At 46.3% G+C, this 20281-nt stretch overlaps 1 protein-coding gene and 1 non-coding gene across 2 annotated transcripts in view; one reads left to right on the top strand and one right to left on the bottom strand.

Moving 5' to 3' along the window:
- LOC144141928 (uncharacterized) overlaps nucleotides 1-20281 on the bottom strand; it is a 90337-nt gene that overhangs the window by 27241 nt on the left and 42815 nt on the right. The window contains exons 4-5 of the mRNA XM_077673382.1: nucleotides 13513-13566; nucleotides 7556-7790 (exon numbers count right to left, since the gene is read on the bottom strand). Of these exons, the coding sequence (XP_077529508.1) occupies nucleotides 7556-7790; nucleotides 13513-13566 (289 nt within the window). The remainder of the gene's footprint in view (nucleotides 1-7555; nucleotides 7791-13512; nucleotides 13567-20281) is intronic.
- On the top strand, nucleotides 2625-2702 carry Trnas-aga (transfer RNA serine (anticodon AGA)). The gene has a single exon. It is a non-coding gene; the product is annotated as a tRNA-Ser (tRNA).

Raw genomic sequence — 20281 nt, 5'->3', positions numbered from 1 at the left:
CCTTACCCTTCCGAGCACTTCCACTTCCTGCCGAACGCCAGTGTTATCGCATAATATGAAGTCTATTTCATTTTTGTGCTCCCCATTCGGGCTCCTGCAGGCCCACTTCCGACTCTCCCGTTTACCGAAGAAGGTATTCATTATGCGTTGGTTATTCCGTTCTGCAAATTCAACTAGTAGGTCCCCCCTGCTATTTCTACAGCCCAGACCATAGTTCCCAACTGCCTTGTCTCCAGCCTGATTCTTGCCTACTTTAGCTTTGAAGTCCCCCATAACTATGGTATACTGTGTTTTCACTTTAGCCATTGCCGATTCCACATCTTCATAGAAGCGTTTCACTACTAGGACGTCGTGGTTGGATGTGGGCGCGTAGCCCTGCACCACCTTCAGCTTGTACCTCTTATTGAGCCTAATTACAAGACCTGCTGCCCTTTCGGTAATGCTATAGTATTCGTCTATGTTGCCAGCTATGCTTTTATTAACTACAAATCCCACTCCTAGTTCTCTTCTGTCCTCTAGACCACGGTAACATAGGACGTGTCCCATTTTCAGCACCATAAAGGCTTAGCCTGCCCTACTAACCTCGCTAAGCCCTATTACATACCATTTAATACCCTCTAATTCCTCGAACAACACCTCGAGACTTGCTTCGCTAGATGAGGTTCGCGCGTTAAACGTTGCCAGGTTCATATACCACTGGCGGCCTGTCCGGATCCAGGGATTGTTAGCACCCTCTGCTGCGTCACAGGTCTGACCGCCGCCGTGGTCAGTTGCTTCGCAGCCGCTCGGGACTGAGGGCGGAAGGTTAATTGGCGTATTCATGGAAGGTTGCGGCCGTTACTACACCAGGGTGGCCAATCCTTCTCTGTAGAGGGAGTGCATTACCGGCAATGGTCGCCGGCGTCAGGCCGCACCACAAGCCCCTTTGTGCAATTCCATCAATACGCCGATTTTTTTTTAACCCGGTGGGAATTGTCCGGCACAGGGATTCGAACCACGGTCCTTCTGCACGCGAGGCGGGTGTTCTACCTGTACGCCATTACTGCAACTATAAAAAAAAAGTTCCCGCGTTTTTGCAGCCGCCCCTTTCCATAGGGACGATTTCTCGTGCAAGCCGGGTGAACTTCCCAACCGTTGTAATGCCACACAAGGGCCGAGCGCCAAGCCGGGGAGTCGCTTGTACCTATTTTACCGGTAGGTGCCCGGGGCAACAAGGAACCCGAATTCACATGGTGCCTTCCACAGCCACGATGGACGCTCAACTCGCAACCGCCTGTGGCAGGAAAAGCCGCCAGACTCTTTCACCTCCGGCAATGGCGCAACGCGGCATGATGGCCGGGGGCGCTGCCAGATGGACAAGGGTCAGGGGCCCCTCGATAGGGTAAAGGCAGCTTTCCAGACGTGGATTCCACTTTCAAGGGTCCGCACTCGACCAGGGGCGCCTGAACCCATTAAAAAAACCGGTGGGTGTCCGGCGGCACCAGGATTCGAACCCAGTACCTTCCGCATATGAGGCGAGTGCTGTACCTCTGAGCCACCGCTGCGGTTCAACCGCACCGGCCACCCTGAGCCACCCCGGCGACCATTGCCGGTAAAGCACTCCCTCACCAGAGCAGGATTGGCCACCCTGGTGTAGTAAGTGCCACAACCTCCCATGAATACGCCAATCAGAAACAAAAATACATAAACATAAATACACCAGAAAGTGGAGGGGAAAATCGCCCCGCCGGTAGCATAGTGGTTTTCGCACCAGACCAGTATTCTGGAGGTCGTGGGTTCGGATCCCACCAGGCGGGCATTTATTCTCCACTTTCTTTCCAAATTCTTTATCTGTTTCAGTGATCTACCACAGCCTCCTCTTTGCTTTACAAGGTTTTCTTCACTGCCAACTATTATTTGAGTGTTATTTTCAACGAGCCCCTTATTTCCTGTTCTGATTCGCTACGTGCATAGCGAGGGCCTCTGTTCTGGCAGTTTCGGTGCCGTAGGAAGCTTAAAATTGTTCAATGCTGGTCGACCACTCTCGAAATGTCATAGACACTCGAGTCACGGCGAGGGGTTTAAAAAGACGGCCCCCCTCACCCCGAGTAGTCCGAGTGGTGCTGGCTGCCACACCCCAGCACAGGAAACAAAAATACCTTAACATAAATACCCCAGAAATTGGAGGGGAAAGTCACCCCGCCGGTAGCATCGTGGTTTTAGGAGCAGACCGGTATTCTGGAGGTCCTGTGTTCGGATCAAACCTGGTGGAAATTGTTTGTCCACTTTCTTTGCAAATTCTTTATCTGTTTCAATTACCTTCCACATCCCCCCTTTGCTTTCTGAGGTTTACTGCCAACTCTTTTTTCTGTGTTATTTTCAACGAGCCCCTTATTTCCTATTCTCATTCGCTACATGCATAGCGAGGGCCTGTGATCTGGCATTATTGGTGCCATAGGAATCTTAAGACGGTTCAACGCTGTACGACCACTCTAGACATGCTGTAGACACTCGAGTCAAGGCCACGGGGTTAAAAAGAAGGTTCCCTTCACCCCGAGTAATCAGAGTGGCGCTGGCTACCACCACCAAGCACACGAAACAAAAATACACTAACATAAATACCCCAGAAAGTGGAGGGAAAAATTGCCTGGCCGGTAGCGTAGTGGTTATCGCACCAGACCAGAATTCTGGAGGTCGTGGGTTCGGATCCCACACGGCAGGCATTTTTTCACCACTTTTTTTCCGAATTCTTTATCTGTTTCAGTCATCTACCACCGCCTTCTTTTTGCTTTCCGACGTTTTCTTGACTGCCAAATCTTTTTTGAGTGGTATTTTCAACGAGCCCTTTATTTCCTGTTCTGATTCGCTACGTGCATAGCGAGGTCCTCTGTTCTGGCAGTCTTGGTGCCGTAGGAAGCTTACGATGGTTCAACGCTGGTCGACCACTCTCGACATGTCACAGACACTCGAGTCACGGCGAGGGGGTTAAAAAGACGGTCCCCTTCACCCCGAGTGGTCCGAGTGGCGCTGACTACCACACCAAAGCACAGGAAACAAAAATACCTTAACATAAATACCCCAGAAATTGGAGGGAAAAATCGCCCCGCCGGTACCGTAGTGGTTATAGCAGCAGACCGGTATTCTGGAGGTCTTGGGTTCGGATCAAACGACCTCCAGAATCGCACCAGACCGGTATTCTGGAGGTCGTGGGTTCGGATCCCACCTGGCGGGCATTTTTTCTTCACTTTCTTTCTTTCTTTCCAAATTCTTAATCTGTTTCAATGATCTACCACATCCTCCCCTTTGCTTTCCGAGGTTTTCTCGACTGCCAACCCTTATTTCTGTGTTATATATATATATATATATATATATATATATATATATATTCAGACTACTACGTAAATATAAAGGGTAACTTTAACTGTGACTCCGCTAATGTCGTAGATCTTCTAGAGTGCACTGTTTCCAAACTGAAACGCCCTTCCGAATACGGTTCAATAATCACCGCTCTCATACAAAAAGCTGCCCTTATTTGCCCCAGTCAAGACATGTGAACTCTCCCGGGCATGCATTTGAACATGTTAAAGCAACGATTTTAGAATCCGCCTTCAAAACGCACCACGACCGCGAGGTTCGGGAATCTTATCTCATTTATAAGTTTGTGTCAGCCACACTAGGAATTAGTGAAAGTTACGGAAAACTAACGTGCTTATCCCTCGATTAAAATTGGCGGCTTCATAATTTTTATAACTACGTTCATTATTCTTACCCTCGAGCTTCCTATCAAAATTCGCAGAAACTCTCCTAATACAGCAGCTTTATTAGCCTAATGCGGCTCAACGATGCCATTTGTCCTGGGGAAGGAGGCCTCGTTCCCACCACCACTTAAGAATGTTTAACTCTTTCTGATCTATTCATGTTCAACCTTTTGTGACCCTACCTATTTCCTGTGCAGTTGCTAGCTTCTGTGAAATGCTCTTTTGTGCCCCCTATCTATTCTCTTCATCCGCGGGGGGCGCACCCATCTTCGCTTCCGCCCCAAGCAGTCTCCCCAGCCTCTAAATACCTTACTGTATACTCTTCCTTTTCTTTTGAAACTGCGGTTGTCCAGTTTCCCGCATTGTCTGAACTTGCAGCACGCGCGGCATACGTTGACCCGTCATGGTGCAACCTTGAACGCTGCTTTGTTAACACGACCCCTTTTTCTCTCTCTTGCTCCTCCTCCCCCCCCCCTTTTTTTGTTGGTTTGTTGTTGTTGTAACATAGGCGTAGCCCGACTGTATGCACACTCTCCATTTCCGAAACATTTTCCGCTCCTTCTCATAGTTTTCTGCAAACCTATATAAGAAATGTGTACGAAATGTTTGCGACAGCAAAATCATGTAACTTTACTCTGATGAAGGCAAGTCCCGTTGCCGCTACGTAAGTAAACCTTGTTTGTTATTGTTCTTGCTGTGTATCAGACTCTTTACTTATACTATTTCTGCGCGGTTTGTGAGTTTATCTTTCTCTAGATTTATATATATATATATATATATATATATATATATATATATATATAGTTGCGATGGATGGTTATTATATCTCTTTAACGACGTAGTACCACTTATTCAACACAATAGTGCGTACTAAGCATGAGCAGTGAAACATAATAAAACCACAATCTAGAGACGAGACAAAGATGAGGGCTGAAAAGTACCGGGCTGTTTCAACAAGTTTTATTGCTGCAGCATCAAACTCGCCCACATTTATGTATTGGCAAAACAAGACCTCCGTACTTCCTCACCAAAATAGCTTTGCAGACCTTTGCAGACCTTTCCCAGAAACCTTTCCCAGTAGCGCCTGCAAATATAATGTGATTGCTGAATGTAAGTTCTAGCCAGTTTAATCGTCCGAATAAAGTATAAAATTTATTGTTACCTCTTTGTACGGCCAATACTTATTACGCGGAAAAAGGTTGGGAATTCTCGACCCTGTTTCTTGGTTTCCTTGCTTGCGGTTAGTACTTGACTTGAGGTATATTGGCCTCAGCAGGTACACTGACTCGTCAACGTTGATGCTACTTGAGGAAGCCTATTTCGATGTTCTTGAATTCACATTCAGACAAACAAGACCAGAAGAAAGACACGCGACATCTGCACGTCGGTTGTGATAGTGTCTAGTTGCACAGCTTCCAGTCGTTTTCCCGCATTTCACCCCAACAAACATTACCTTGTAAGAAACGGGTACGCATGCAACTATTGCGAATGCAGCCAGGTTAGAGCCCGTTCAAAAGATGCGCAAACATAACATCACGCCCGCCGCCAGGAGAGCTACGGCACCGACAAATGGTTGTATGTCTTCGAACACTTTTCCTACACCGAAACAACTACTTCAACCACGAACGTGCTGCCACCAACAATATGCATGAACCTCGGTACGCTGGCATTTCTTTTGCCTGGATAGTGCAGGAGAGGTGTGGGAGTTTGCGAAGTTCCTAAAAACGCAATACAAAGGGCTGTCCCCGAAGTCCTGTGTTACGCAACGCAATTTTTAGGGACCTTTTAGATAATTTGGCTTCAGGCTCGCCTGCCCAGACAATCTTTCTCCTCTCTTGATGAATAAAGAACGCTATGTCAATGGCGTTTGCGAAGGCCTTCGAACGAGTAATTTAAAACCGAGAGGCCTTGAGCACGTAAGCAGACGAATGAGCGTAACGACTGTAACACCGAAAACAATCCAAGACAATTGTATCATGCACAATGTATCAATTGTATCATGCACAATGCTCTGCTTGGTGCGCACGCCGTGCTCTGTTTTCACAGACCCAAAACGCGGCGTTTCTCTCACGTCCCTCGCACCCGAGGCTAAGCATGTATTCCACTCTTACCACCCCCTGGTCACGTTTGCTGCTTTCGCCACCACAGCCGCAGGCCGTCGCGCCTTTCCTTGTGCATGAGCATCGGTCTCTCACCACCATCATTTCCATTCCTTTCCGTCTAGCCGCAAAGGCGCTCCACTGTAAACTTACGTATACCCTTTTGGTCTACAGTAGAGCCCGCTTAAATGGAACAGCGCGATGTTTGTAAAGTAGTTCGATATACCAAAAATTCGATAAAGTGAAGCAAACACTAACGTACGAAGCAATGCTGCCAACGGAGTCACGAGCTAACGCTAATACGACACTTTCTCGGAAGGAAAACCATCCTTAGTTGCGGCGGAGAACTGCGTGAGTGTAGCCGCCTGCTTCTTGGAGCGCGACGCGTTGCAGGTGACTGCTTGGTCCACACATCTAAACAGTCGACAAGCACTAGACCGCTGCCCGAATAACACTACAGTATCGCCGTAGCAGGGCCATGGCAGCGATGGCTACTCTCATGCTCGGAGGCAGTACGGAGTCCTCAGCGTCTTCAACAGAGCGGAGACAAGCACGAATACAAGCGAATAATGGTGCACCCACCGAACTGAGCATGTGCGGGCCGCGAGTAGCGCGGATTTGAAGATCGTTGACAGCGCAGCCCGCAGAGACAATTGTGGCGCTTTTGGAGCCAATTACATGCATTCGCCTAGCTGCTACACCCCGCCCCGGCCTTGATGGACGTGCTCGAGAACGCGCGGAAGTCGCAAGCGACGCCCACGCCTCCACTGCCCGCTGATGTATTGCGCGAAAGCCTGCCCTGCGGCTAAAAAGAGCGAAGCATTCGGCGCGGGAAAGTTCGATATATCCATTGTGAGTAAAATAGCGTTCCATATAAAAAGTTTAAAACGCCCGTACTTTTTATCACAATTTTACAAGCATTCGATATAAGCAATAATTCGATATATCCCTGTTCGATATAAACGGGCTTTACTGTATAACTAGCACCCTTAAACCCTATCAAAGACAAGAAAAAACGCCTCTTGAAAGGGGTAGTCAATGACAAAACGCCCTCGAATTTTTATTAGTGTGTAAAGGTACTGTAAACAACAAAACACCTTTTGGGTGTTTTGCTTCGTTTTTTGCTAGGGTGTAAGGGTGTTTTATAGACAGTGATTTACACCATTAAGGGTGTAAATCATCTTACAGTGTACACTCCATTTCACAACCCCTAAAAGCGGTAGCGGGGGTTAGGTGACTCGTCCAGACAGCTTGCAACCAGTGCGTCAGCAGGGGCGCTTGGCGACCCGTGCTCCAACTTGACGTTTCCCTAGCAATGCCGGTAACGGTACGAAGGCAGCGCTAGCTAAGCCCCGCACTCTCGCTCTGCTGACGAATGGACATCGAAATGATTTGCCGGTACGGCCCCTGTATCAGTCACGCAATGAAGTTGCGCTGTATTTCATTCCTGATTTTCAATTTAAATCTGAAGCTGCCCCTGAATCAGTCGAGAAACTTTCCAAACTTCCTCGGCGAAGGGTGCCACTAACAACAGTACAACACTGCAATACGACCTCCTTGTAATGAAGCCACTTTCATTTTCTACCGAAAGTGTGGCTTGGCTACGGGCCACACATCACCAATGCCCTTTTCTTGTGTTAAATGTGCACATTTTCCTACAGCACCTCTTTGAAGACACCAAAAGAACACCGAAATGTCATTGAACATCATGATACTCACTCCATAGAGTAGGACACACCCAACATGGCGTGGATGTCTAAGGTCCATGTTCTCGAATTCAAGAAGGAGTTTATGTTCTTTTTGAAGGTTCCTTCCACTTCCTTGCCTACATTTTTGTAAAAAGAATCGAGAAAAATGAGGTCGCACAGTCTCCCTCTAGCAGCGATATTCTCAAGCCACGGTCCTTCGCCGTTGACTGTGCAAACCATGAAGTGCTTCGGTAGAGTAGATGGCGCTGCAATCAAGAACGTATGGTCAATTTTTTTGTAAACGCACTGTAAACTGATTTATACCCTTTTTCTGCAACTAACATCCGTATGTTATGTTGCAAAACAAAAAAAAACATTTTAAATGATGAGATTACGAAGAAACTATCTTTAGACGGGCTTTCCTGTGTTTCTAAAAGGTTGTAAGTTTGTTACAAGCGACAAAACACCCTTAATGAGAGTTTTACTTTCGTTTTATTTTTGATAGCTTGTACAAGTGCTATTTATGTACAGGAACTTACATCCTTAAGGGTTTCCATCGTTCTACGTTGCCTCTCTTCGATACGGCTGTAGCATTCGCCCGGTTCTGCACTTCAATTAGGGCGGGCACACAGCCCACCACCAGTGTTCGCATTTTTAAAGGGTAGCGCTATTCCCACATACACACGTGAATTTGTCCCCTTAGAGGAAACGAGTGAAAGTGCCCTCTTGGCACATGCGCAATGATATCGAATGCTCAGGACAGCGGAACCCACGATCACGCGTGGTTTGGGGGTGAGTAATTCGTAATGAGGGCCTCCTCATGCGGCGAACCGTCTTACAAGTGCAGGCCATCGATAACCTCTTCGTGGGGACATCCTCGATCCGGGATGCACTGAAGGTTCCCTGAAGACCGACGGGGTCAGCTGGAGTGGACGGCCGTAATCGCTGATGTGTTTTGCGGATTTGCTTTGCGGTTCTAGAGTACATTTTCCCCGCAGACTGTAGTATATCGCCGATTCAGAGTCAAATGCGACTTTCCAGAAGTGACTGGTCGTCAATCCCGTTATAGCTTTTATGACTGAGCATCCATATTTGCCTTGATGTCGTGCGTGATGGACCATATTGAAATAATACTGGTCGTTGCTGACACATTCAGAGGGGCGAGTGCCTCGGTGACATGACACAATCTAAGTAATCAAACATGATACATTAATTTATTCGAGGTGGATTTATACCTGCGCAAGCAAGCAACTGCGACCTAATCGCAGCTTGAGCCTATGGCGTTTACACAGAACTCTATGACGAGTGTCTCCACCAAATCTGGATGGGATGCATTCAACCAACAAAATGAATGCATAGGTTTGTAGCGTGAGATACACTGGCTAAGGTTGAGCAGTTTCGCGTGGTTTCTGGAGAGGCGTACTGCGAATGCGCGAGAAGCAGTGATGTCACACGGCGCACCGAACGTTGCTCGCTTCCCGGCGTTTCGCACACACCCCACGCGCCCCGCGTCTTCACCGACCTCCGCACGTGGCGGCGCGGTCCACTTCATAATACCAGGGGTGGCCGGGTGTGGAACCGATGGCTTGTGCGTCGCAGCAAGACACGACTGGGCCTGTGGAGCCAGGTTAGCTCTGGGGCGATTGGTGACACTCCGCCAGGGCCGTTTCTTAAATATACATGTCACAATGCGTATACCAAGTGTGTGTGCCATTAGAGCATCACTAAGCATGATATTGAAGTTAATTTTAGACAACCAGGAAAGCTAAGAATAAGCAGCTGAACCGTAGCTCATGTACGTATATCCTGGCACAGCAGGCTAACCCAGTGATAATTTTTTTTACTTCCGTAGATATTTGTATTCGGTGGCTTGGGAATTGATAATGAACAACTGAAAACGCAAAGACATAAAGCGCGATACACGGCTCGCACCAAAAGGTTTAATAATGAGCCTTGACCTTCATATTCCTAGGTAAAACGGTCTTATTGTCCCTAGAACACTGTCTTTTTGCATTGCACAAGTGCCTATCAGAGAAGCCAATTTAAAACCTCCAGAGGTATTCTATTCATTAGGAACACACAGAATCCTACGGAGGTATTTCTAACAAGGCCCTGCGGCCTCCGTATTTCAACAGAAAAATCCTTACATTTCCTCATGTACAGCCTTTCCACAGTACATTTGTTTATAGCAGGGTAACTTACTTCAGAAGTTCTCGGTGAACAGCAATTGACCGACATGTAGTAGCCTCCTAGAAGATTTATTTATTTATTTATTTATTTATTTATTTATTTATTTATTTATTTATTTATTTATTTATTTATTTATTTATTGATTTATTTATTTATTTATTTATTTATTGATTTATTTATTTATTTATTTATTTATTTATTTGTTTATTTATTTATTTATTTATTTATTTATTTCTTACCCTCAGGGCTTACAAGAAGCGTTATAGAGGGGAGGGACTACATCAATAGTGGAATATAAGGCACGTAAAAAACGAGGAACTAAAAGAAATAAACCAACAGCAAGAAGCCATGAGCCAAGACACGCATGTTACGGTACAATAACAAGTATAAGATGAATATGATCAAAAACTGAAAAACACACTGCTAACAACAATACCAAGTATAAGGTGAAAACAACTGAAAAGCACACTACTAAGAAGCAATACGAATATAAAGAGAACAAAAGCGAGAACTCAAAAGTAGATCGCAGTGGAAAAAGTCAGAGTTTATTTTAGTGAGATTTTGGTGCGCGCGCCTTCACATCACCAGCATAAAGGGAAAAACGATAAGCAGGTAATGCGTAGGCGTGTACGTTTTAGATAAGGTTTGTGAGTGCAACGCGAAAAAGATGAGTGTCTGCAATAGTCACCAATGAGGCCGGCAGGTGATTCCTATCAGCGCACGTCTTTGGAAGAAATGTGTGACTGTATGTTGTAGTACGCTGAAATGGAATGCGAATGGTGGATAGACAACGGTGTTTATAACTTCAGAGACATCAGACGTATGGTCTAATCGAGCAAAGTGACCTTCCAGTAATGCACAATTGTGAAGCGGTAATTGAAATGGCTAACTCTATACCTCAGCAACAGGAAGCCATGATGTACCAGTGACGAGTTTCACCAATATGGCAAGTTGGGGGAGTTGGTGTGGATTCATAATGGAAAAATGAACCAGCGCAAGAAAGAAAAAAGAGGAAGGCTGCAAACACTGCGCTGCACTCGCAACTGAATTTATTTCTGAAAAAGTAAACAATTTTGAGCATTCCCGTAACAACTTCTCTTTTAGCGCTTTCCGCCCTTTCATTTTTATGATATTAATTTTGTATTTGATCCAATTAAAAGTATGCAGAAAGGACGGAATAAGCAAGATACATAGGATTATGACCTCTCCAATTCCTCCGCTGACAACAATTTCTGTTCCGTCTACTCCTATTAAAGACCGTAGTTACCGGAGTATTTTTGAAATCTAATATCCACACATTTTAAAGGCTGTCTGACTTAAGCTTTTCTTTGTAATGGCCAAGGATCGAAGTCTGTGCACTCAGATACGACGGAATTTCTGGCACGAAGCACTGCGAGAACACGTGTGGACCACGGCCCGTCCAGCGCTCTTATGATACTCCCTTGAGGATACAGAAAACGTTACCCGCTATTCTACACTCTGAGAGTGGATAACTAAGAAACTTTTTATGCTTTACCCCACCATGCTTCACGTTGACTAAGCGCTGCAGATGCGTTCCAGTGAAGGTTTGGTTCTCAAACGGGGTCAGCTTACCCTAGTGTCTCTTCAAGGGAACTTAAGAGGTACGCGAAGCCCTCCCAAATACTTTTGCCCCATCCTTTCTTCGTTTTTGTCAAACCTTTCCGGGCCGGATAAACGGCGGCTTTGCTACTGTACGTGTATTTGCTCTGCATGGTACACGTTTTATAGTTTCCTTTGAGGGGCGAAATGCCTTAGGTCCCCGGGCTCTCCGCGTCAAGTCGGGAGAGCCCGACGACACGCCGAGACACTAGTTTTCCAACGCCTCGCACTTGAATATTTCTTTTCCGTGGCAGAAATTTGTACTAAAAAGCACACGGGGAGTCAAATGCTTCGAGTCAAATACCAGCTAGCCCTATTCCAAGATCTGGTTAAAAGACTGGACATTGGTTGGTGATATTTTGCTGCAAGAGTAAACTGCTTAACAATATCATCAGCACCGAAGGCGGCCTTCGTATAAGTATGTGGGCGACTTTACTGAAAGTGAAAATTGTTGGACATTTGAACACGAATCAATGTCGTTTATCATGCACTCTCTATCACTTATCATGGGTTCACCAATCACTTTTTCCACTCTTATATGGGTCCTTGGCATAACCCTTTATTGAGAAATACTGCAGTAGAAAATGAACTCAACGGTGTACCCCCGTAGGACGTATCCTCTTTTGTACCAGCTACTGTTGAATTGTCCTGTGTCAGTGGAATCTGAGTCAATGCATGATGCACCAAGTCGCCCCGAGTACCTTGCAGACTGCCTCTGTTTTCCCAAGCAAATTGCAGCGTGGCTGTATATACCTACACACACACACACACACACACACACACACACACACACACACACACATATATATATATATATATATATATATATATATATATATATATATATATATATATATATATATATATATATATATATATAGATATAGCGAATCAGAATAGAAAATGAGGGGCTCGTTGAAAATAAGACAGAAATAAGACTTGGCAGTCCAGAAGACCTCGGAAAGCAAGGGGGAGGATGTAGTAACTCAAGATAAACAATTGGGAAAATAAGAAAGTGGAGAAAAAATTCCCGCCAGGTGGGATCCGAACCCACGAGCTCTAGAATACCGGTCGGGTGCGATTGGTGGATGTCGTGGGTTCGGATCCCACCTGGCGGGCATTTTTTCTCCACTTTCTTATTTTCCAAATTCTTTATGTTGAGCTACTACATCCTCCCCCTTGCTTTCCGAGGGGTCTTCTTGACTGCCAATTCTTATTTCTGTCTTATATATATATATATATATATATACAGAAAGATGGGGCAGCAGTCTACAACGCCAAAGGAGGCATAGGGGTGTGGTTAGGCCCTTTTCTTTTTCACTACGGTTAATGAAGTAAACATTTTTTTAATATACAGAAGAAAGAAAAACACGCGCCCAGAGTGGGGACCGAACCCACGCCTTTCGATTACATGTCGAATGCCTTACCAATTCGGCTATCTGGGCGACTGTGTTCTCCTTCACTTTCTGGGCTATTTATATTTACTAGAAGTGTATCTGACGCTTGAGGGTGCTAGCCAGCGCCACTCTGACTACACGGGGAGAAGGGGACCTTCTTTTTCAACCCCCGGGGCGTGACTCGAGCGTCTACAGCCTGTCATGAGCGGGTAACTGGCGGGAAGCCCTCTTATGCTACCTAGGCATCAAGGCTGCCAGAATCGAGACCCTCGCTAGGCTTTCGCAGAATAATATAGTAAGGAAATGAGGGGCTCGTTGACGAAATACAGAAAGATGGGGCAGCAGTCTACAACGCCAAAGGAGGCATAGGGGTGTGGTTAGGCCCTTTTCTTTTTCACTACGGTTAATGAAGTAAACATTTTTTTAATATACAGAAAAAAGAAAAACACGCGCCCAGAGTGGGGACCGAACCCACGCCTTTCGATTACATGTCGAATGCCTTACCAATTCGGCTATCTGGGCGACTGTGTTCTCCTTCACTAAAACTAATATATTCACTAATTCACTAATTCACTAATTCAGAAATTCACTAATATATATATATATATACAGCAATGTTCCAGTTCACATTGGTGCACAATATACATTGAACCGCTCCTGGCAGGGAAATTTCACTTTCGTGTTGTACATACTCCAATAAAAGTGGGATCAACCACATTTTTTTTCTTCTAGCGCGATAAGTTGAATTTTTTTTCTGCGATAAGGCACGACGAGGGCTCACCTCTCTCGAGTTTTGGACCGAGGCTGGGAAGTGTCGGGCGAGTGAACTGCTCCTCTAGAAGAAAAAGGAAGCATGATCAGAATGCGTATGTTCGAAGCTACAAGGCCATAAAAAACACACCTATACTCCCTTATCTCTCAAATATTTCTTGTGTTTTATCTCATGTATTTCTGCCAATTCTTTTTCACTCGTATTGGGTCAGATCGAGGGATTCATACAGATTTTATGATAGAAAATTGGTTGGCTTTCTTGGTCACAAAAAGATGTGAGCAATAAATCGTAATGACGAATGAGTAGATTAAAATAAGCATTTGAGGGCACCTCATTCAACATGACAATGTTCGAAAGGGACATGTTTTTTATGTTGGCGAACATGATATTGGCAAATGTTATTCTGAGTCCGTGCGCTCAACGTCCAAGCGGATCTCAGCAGCACTAGATTGCCGCCACCCACAATAAAAACGGCGGCTTAGCTGACCTAACTCGGATATGCTTAACAAAATCTTGGTTTAGTTGGGTTGAGTCTTGGTTTCACGTGGGTAAGCTTCGATGCAGCTGCATTGACGTCCACGTATCAGAGCCGTTCTGTGGGTGCAACGCTTACAGAAGAAGGCTCAGCAATTGTGGCGTTCATTAACTACGAACGCATCGTTCCCCTTTGCCGGGGCGCGGCAAGTCATGTAGCTCGAAATGACCCAGCGGCGCTTGCGTGAACGGCTGCGGGTGTGGTCGGCTGCTGATCAGCTGATCGGCCGTAGCGGCAGCGACGGGCGCCGCTCGAGTTAAAAACAGCGCCATGTGCGCAGCGCCGACCGCGGGCCGGGAGGATCACACGATGCGGTTCTAGGGGCGTGTCGCCAGGGGTGTGTTTCCGGTAAAAAGGGAAATTGCACAACCGCCGCGTAAGCGCTGGACGGAAGTAGTAAATCTTTGCTTTAAAATATTGCACCCTTACATTTAAGGATGGCGATGGTAGAACACGAACCTTCCTCGTAATGAATTCTTTCGTTTGTCAGTCCCAAACTGCGCATATGTGCTACTCTGGAAGTACAACACAATTTTCTTGGATATTCACAGTAGCTCTCAGGTGTGACTCCGTAGGCCGAACGTTTGGGTTTGGGATGTAATCTACCCCTAGAGACATGTCTGTGTGATTGTAGTATGCCTCTGGTTGCGTTTAGTCGTAACGCAGTGAAAAGTGCGTTTTAAAATGTGGCCTCTGTCGTGTCACTCCTGCATATATTGGTCCGGGGTAGCACGAAATTCGAAAGTTTTGCTATATTATTTGCATTATTTTTGTGACAGGAATGGAGCTGACTGAGTCACCAAACGCTGGTTCTTGCACACTGAATAATTATTTTGTCTGCACAGCACGTTTAAAAATTCCCTTTTAGACACCGATTTAAGCCGAACGTGCAGCTGTTCAGTAGTTTTTCTAGTGTATAGATTGCAGTTAAAATACTCGCTCAAGATTTGAAAAAAGGTTCCGCGAAATTCTTTTTGGTTGACATAAACACCCCTGAGGTACGTCTTCACCTGCGTAAATGGGCACAGGCAAATCCGCGCGATTAAAAACAATTTTGGCGTTATGAACCACACCACGGCGCGCATGTGGTTGGAGGGAACGTCGGGCAACCGAGAGTTTCGCCCTTTCTCAATTTGCTAGGGAATACGCGAGAATTCCCCGTGTTCCGCGCATTCCCCACCATTTGCTATGAGCACGTTCGCTCGCAATCAACTGTACGTCATGTTCTTGATCCGTTCTCCCAAAAAGGCAGATGATTTGCTTTCCACATTGAGCCATACAGTGCTCTTTTAGCTGGTTTGGCGACGCTGCTATTTAGACAAAAATAACCAGCGCCAAATAACCAAAAACAACCAAAAATCTGAACAAGAAGTGTTCAGAACGTTGGATTGGGAACAGGTGGGAGTAATGGTAATGGAGAATACCTCAGTAACCTCAGATTTGCTGATGACGTTGCCTTGCTGAGTAACTCGGGGGACGAATTGCAAAGTATGCTTTCTGCACTGGGCAAACAGAGTAGAACCGTAGGCCTTAAACTTATTATGCAGAAAACTAAAGTAATGATCAATAACCTCGGGACAGCACAGCAGATTGAGATAGGTGGCGAGGCAGTGGAAGTGGTAAGCGAATATATCTACTTAGACCAAGTTGTGACCCCACATCCCAACCATGAGGCAGAGATAATTAGAAGGATCAGAATGGGGCGGGGTGCATATGGCAGACATTCTCAGATAATGAATAGCAGCCTACCATTGTCGCTGAAGAAGAAAGTGTATGACAGCTGCATCTTACCGGTACTCACCTACGGGGCAGAAACTTGGAGGCTCATAAAGAGGGTTCAACTTAAATTGAGAACGACTCAGCGGGCAATGGAGCGGAAAATGATAGGTGTAACATTAAGGGACAAGAAGAGAGCGGAGTGGGTCAGCGAGCAAACTGGTGTTAAAGACATATTAGTAGAAATTAAGAAGAAGAAATGGACGTTGGCCGGGCATGTAATGCGAAGGCAAGATAACCGCTGGTCATTAAGGGTAAAAGAGTGGATCCCTAGAGAAGGCAAGCGTTGCAGGGGGCGGCAGAAAGTTAGATGGGCAGATGAGATGAAGAAATTTGCGGGGATAAATTGGTCACAGTTGGCACAGGACCGAGATAATTGGAGAATCATGGGAGAGGCCTTTGCCCTGCAGTGAGCGTAGTTAGGCTGGTGATGATGATGAACCATCGCTTGCCGTCTAAGTGGCATGTTAGCGAAATGCTCGACCTCATTTAGAAAAACGTGCCTGTCGTGGTGGCCAGTGAATAAATGGACGAACACATGAGCGGAAAAGAATGCGTCCCCTCACGCGCCCCCGCTCGAGGACCGATTTGGCTGCTGCATGACCCGCCGCACCGGTCACTTAAGCGCGCGTCAAAACTGTGAAAGATACGTTGACGCGCCGAGTCGGAAACCGGATCTCTCGGATGTTTATGTTTCCCCCGCTTAAGGCCTTGGACTGCTGAGCCCTAGGACGGGAGTTCAATCCCAGCCGCAGTGGCCGCTTTTCAGATGGAGGTGAAAACCGAAAACGCCCACGTGTCAAACGTTCGGCGCAGGTTAACTGTACCCAGGTGGTCAAAATTAATCCGGCGACCTCCACTACAGCTCGCCTCATACCCTGTGTTTACCTTTGGCGCGTTAAACCCAACAATCAATCAAACAAAAAAAACTGCGCAGGATGGCCTATCCTCGGCTGCCAGATGCGGCAAAAAAAGCGTCTGTGAAAGAAGTAAGCCGCGTAACACACACGCAGCTGAACATGGTTACAACATATGAATAACATAAATAAACTATCTCAGTTTTCGTCAATGCATCTTCATCAGCGCGACGCAAAACTGGCATTTGCAAAATGGCCAGGGCGTCTCACTGCCTGCAGGGAGGATGAAGCCGACAATGGCGATCACGACGACTATCATGACGGCTCCCGCGCCGAGGTAGATAACCGGCTGCGTTTTCCACAATAGTCTGCAATCCTACAAAAGACCTCGTAGTCGCACTAGTTTATGTGCGAGCGTTTGCCAAGATGTCGTGTAGCAGCGGCACCAAGGAAAATATGCCTTAAATGAATACTGACACAACACTTTCGTGTTACATTCTAAAGATGATATTTTTTTCTTGGGCTACTTACACCCAGAAATTTTGGTCTGTCTGTGTGGCAGTTTGCCTTATTTTCTGTCTGTGACTCGATTCAACCACCGGCCAAGTGAAACAAAATCTGAGTCATAGTCTTAAGTACTCACAGCCAAATCTAAACGTCTAAGTGCGGTGTCAATGTTCAAACTTGTCAACATGGTTGAACAAGAACAAGACAGTGCGCAAAGCTAATGCAGAACATTATACATAGGTGATATTTGCAGTGTTCTTTTATTAAAAGAGCCATGAAGAGAAAACACCATCTTGGTTCATTCGAAAGATTGCCTCGTTAGAACCATAACCACACAACTTATAACGCAAACTTCGCTCAAATAAGCTACCTAATTTGGAAAAAAGGAAATGACCATGCGACCCACCAGCTCATTTTTCGCAACAGAACCTATGATGTCACTCGAGAATGCTCTGCGATTGGCGGAGGCCGGCTAAAGCAAACGTATGATAGGCAGGGCTTACAGTTTGCTTAGCGAGCTAAATGGCCGTGAAACATACTGCACATTCTTTTTATGACAAAGAACGGTAGAGTAAACGGTTGAAGTTCCGAACGATTACGCAATCGTGTATACCAATGCGTACGAAACTACCGCCAGCCGAACTCGACATCTCGCCGTCGCCACCGTCGCGCAGACGAATTTTCGGGTACAAGGCAAGGTTACAAGGCTCTTCGTGGCCAACGAACCGTCCCAGCACGCACAGCCGCGACCTCGCTTGGTATTGTAATCCCTTCACAGGAGGTTGGCCGTCATATCGCCAACCAGCAAAGGTAAAAATAGAAACAAGGGGAGTAAGGAACACAGAGTAGCAACGAGATAGTGCCACTCGTCGCACAGGTTTCGGTATGGAGGTCGTGTTGGCTGGCTGCTGTCGTTACGAGCTCGTTTACAGTTTACAACCACTGAAAACTTCAGTTTGTACGAGTACTTTACAATAAAATTTCGTTGCTGTGTTTTGAAATGCCCATGTAGTACGGTCAAATCGTCTAGGGAGTGCGAAATCCCCGCCGGTGAGGTCTCCTTTCATGTGCTGCCCAACGACGAACCTCGGCGACGCAAGTGGCTACGTTTTGTGAACTTTGCAAACGGAGGAGAAAGAGAGCTAAATGAAGTACGAGTGTGCTCGCTTCATTTGCGAGGAAGTGATTACGGCAGGGACCCGGACATGCTAGCGCTCGTCGCCGAATTCGTCAAACCGCCGTCGCCAAAGTGCTCTGACCTTGGGGAAAAAATTGCCGTACACACCGCGCATTGACGCTCGAATCTTTCTGGTCGGAGGAGAGAGCTCGAGCGAACGGCTTTTTATACACGACACCGGCCAACTGGCATAAGCGATACTGCTACTGAAATTGAAAATACGGCACATACGTGCCAGTCTGTATTCGTCCGGCCCGACGGGGCTGACGAGGCAGCGGTGCCGACGGCTGGGCGTTCGTCTGTTGTGGTTATCGTGGAATGGTCGCTTTCCCGTCCACCGCGTATCCCACAACTCTTGCCGCTCGTGCACTTATAAGCAGTGAGCGTTCAAGTGGTGTGAGGTTGTTAAATGCAAGCCCGAGCTCCTCGGCGAGAGCGTTGTTCTCCGGATAAGGCGATTCCATGACTAGGGCTGCGGGTGCACTAGGCTTTACTAGTATTTTTAGAATAGTCGCCGTCTCGGGCGACTCCCGCGTGTGGGTGCTATATAGAGTCGACATACTAAGTATCTGTTTCATAGACCGGCTCGTATGACGCCATTGTTCACGTGACGAAATGTGCAATTTTAGCGGGAGATTTAAAATTCTGGCTTAAATTGCCTTATTTCTCAGTGAAAAAAGCATCATTTGCTTCCCGGAAAGCGCTTGGGGTACTACGAAACACCTAATCTTTCGAATAAAACAAAAGTTTGTTTGCTCTTCATGGCTCCTTTAAAGAATTCGTGGAAGCTCGGTTTTTGCGATAGCAAATGATATTCTACATCTACTGAAGAAAAACGTCGCCTGCTGCTGAACGCCCTGCTGGTAGTGTACGAGAAATCACACGACAACAGCAACGAAAGTTTTCACTAGATTGGTTTCACGTTCTGCTTTGGAACGCACATGGAGTTCGGCAACGCGGTGCTATAAACGTTCCAAACGTTGGTTTTGAACCAACGAATACCATTGGGCCGCTATAAGACGAGGGCGCTGGAGACGTCATCGTTCTGGTCGCACCAGTGCTGGTGCAGATACATGTGCGCCCGTAAGAGCCGTGGTCTCCACCATGCCTGCGCGCCCGGGCCATTTAACTTGGCCGACGAAACTTTGGCTTAATACATACGCCGGAGTACCGCCCGCCAATCGCAGCCAGTGCGTTGGCCACGTCAAGGAGGCCCTTACATCGTCAGTTCAACGCCAGGAGGAGTAGATGGCGTCATGCTCATGCCGATTGCGAAAGGGTATTCGTTCTGAGCTTTCTCGTGCGGACAAATAATAAAATTAATATGGTATACTGGACGGTTATTGTTGACACTTGCTGGGAGATAGCTCCATATTCAAATGACGCCTTTACCATAGTTATCTTAGCTTTGAAATTATGTGTCAGTACTCCTAAATCTGCCAGCGCAACGCTTCCTCGACGACTTGGGCCGCACTCGAACAGAACCGTACATAACCACGCTTTCCGTCTTTCGTAACTTTTTCACTCTTCGCTTATATGTAGCCCCATACATCCTTTCCCAGGACGCGTATAGGCGTTTTCTAATCAGCACAGCCAAGCGACGCATGGCGCCATCTAGGGGCATGTTTGAAGGTATGCGCATGTGCATGTGGTCCTCAATTTATTTCGTCAGGAGCTATAGGTCTCGTGGAGTAGTATATCCACTCCGGTGAAGCGAAAATATTAGCCATGTTCATATGCCGTTACTATTTTTTGCATTTTCAAAAGTTTGTCATATTTGAATATTACATTTGTTATAACGCATATATTCTATTTACGACGTATTATGCTTTATAAATTGAATTGCAGGGATTTTCGTTCGTTTGAGTCATTTTCAGGTTCTGCTTCTTGTACAATTTTAAAGGTTTTTCTCGTTTAGGTTCAAAT

Source organism: Haemaphysalis longicornis, unplaced genomic scaffold (genome assembly GCF_048455015.1).
Source record: "Haemaphysalis longicornis isolate Haplotype H1 unplaced genomic scaffold, Haemaphysalis longicornis Haplotype H1 scaffold_6, whole genome shotgun sequence".
Lineage (NCBI taxonomy): Eukaryota > Metazoa > Arthropoda > Arachnida > Ixodida > Ixodidae > Haemaphysalis > Haemaphysalis longicornis.
Note: the sequence above shows the minus strand (reverse complement) of the source record. Positions and strands in the feature narration are given on the sequence as shown.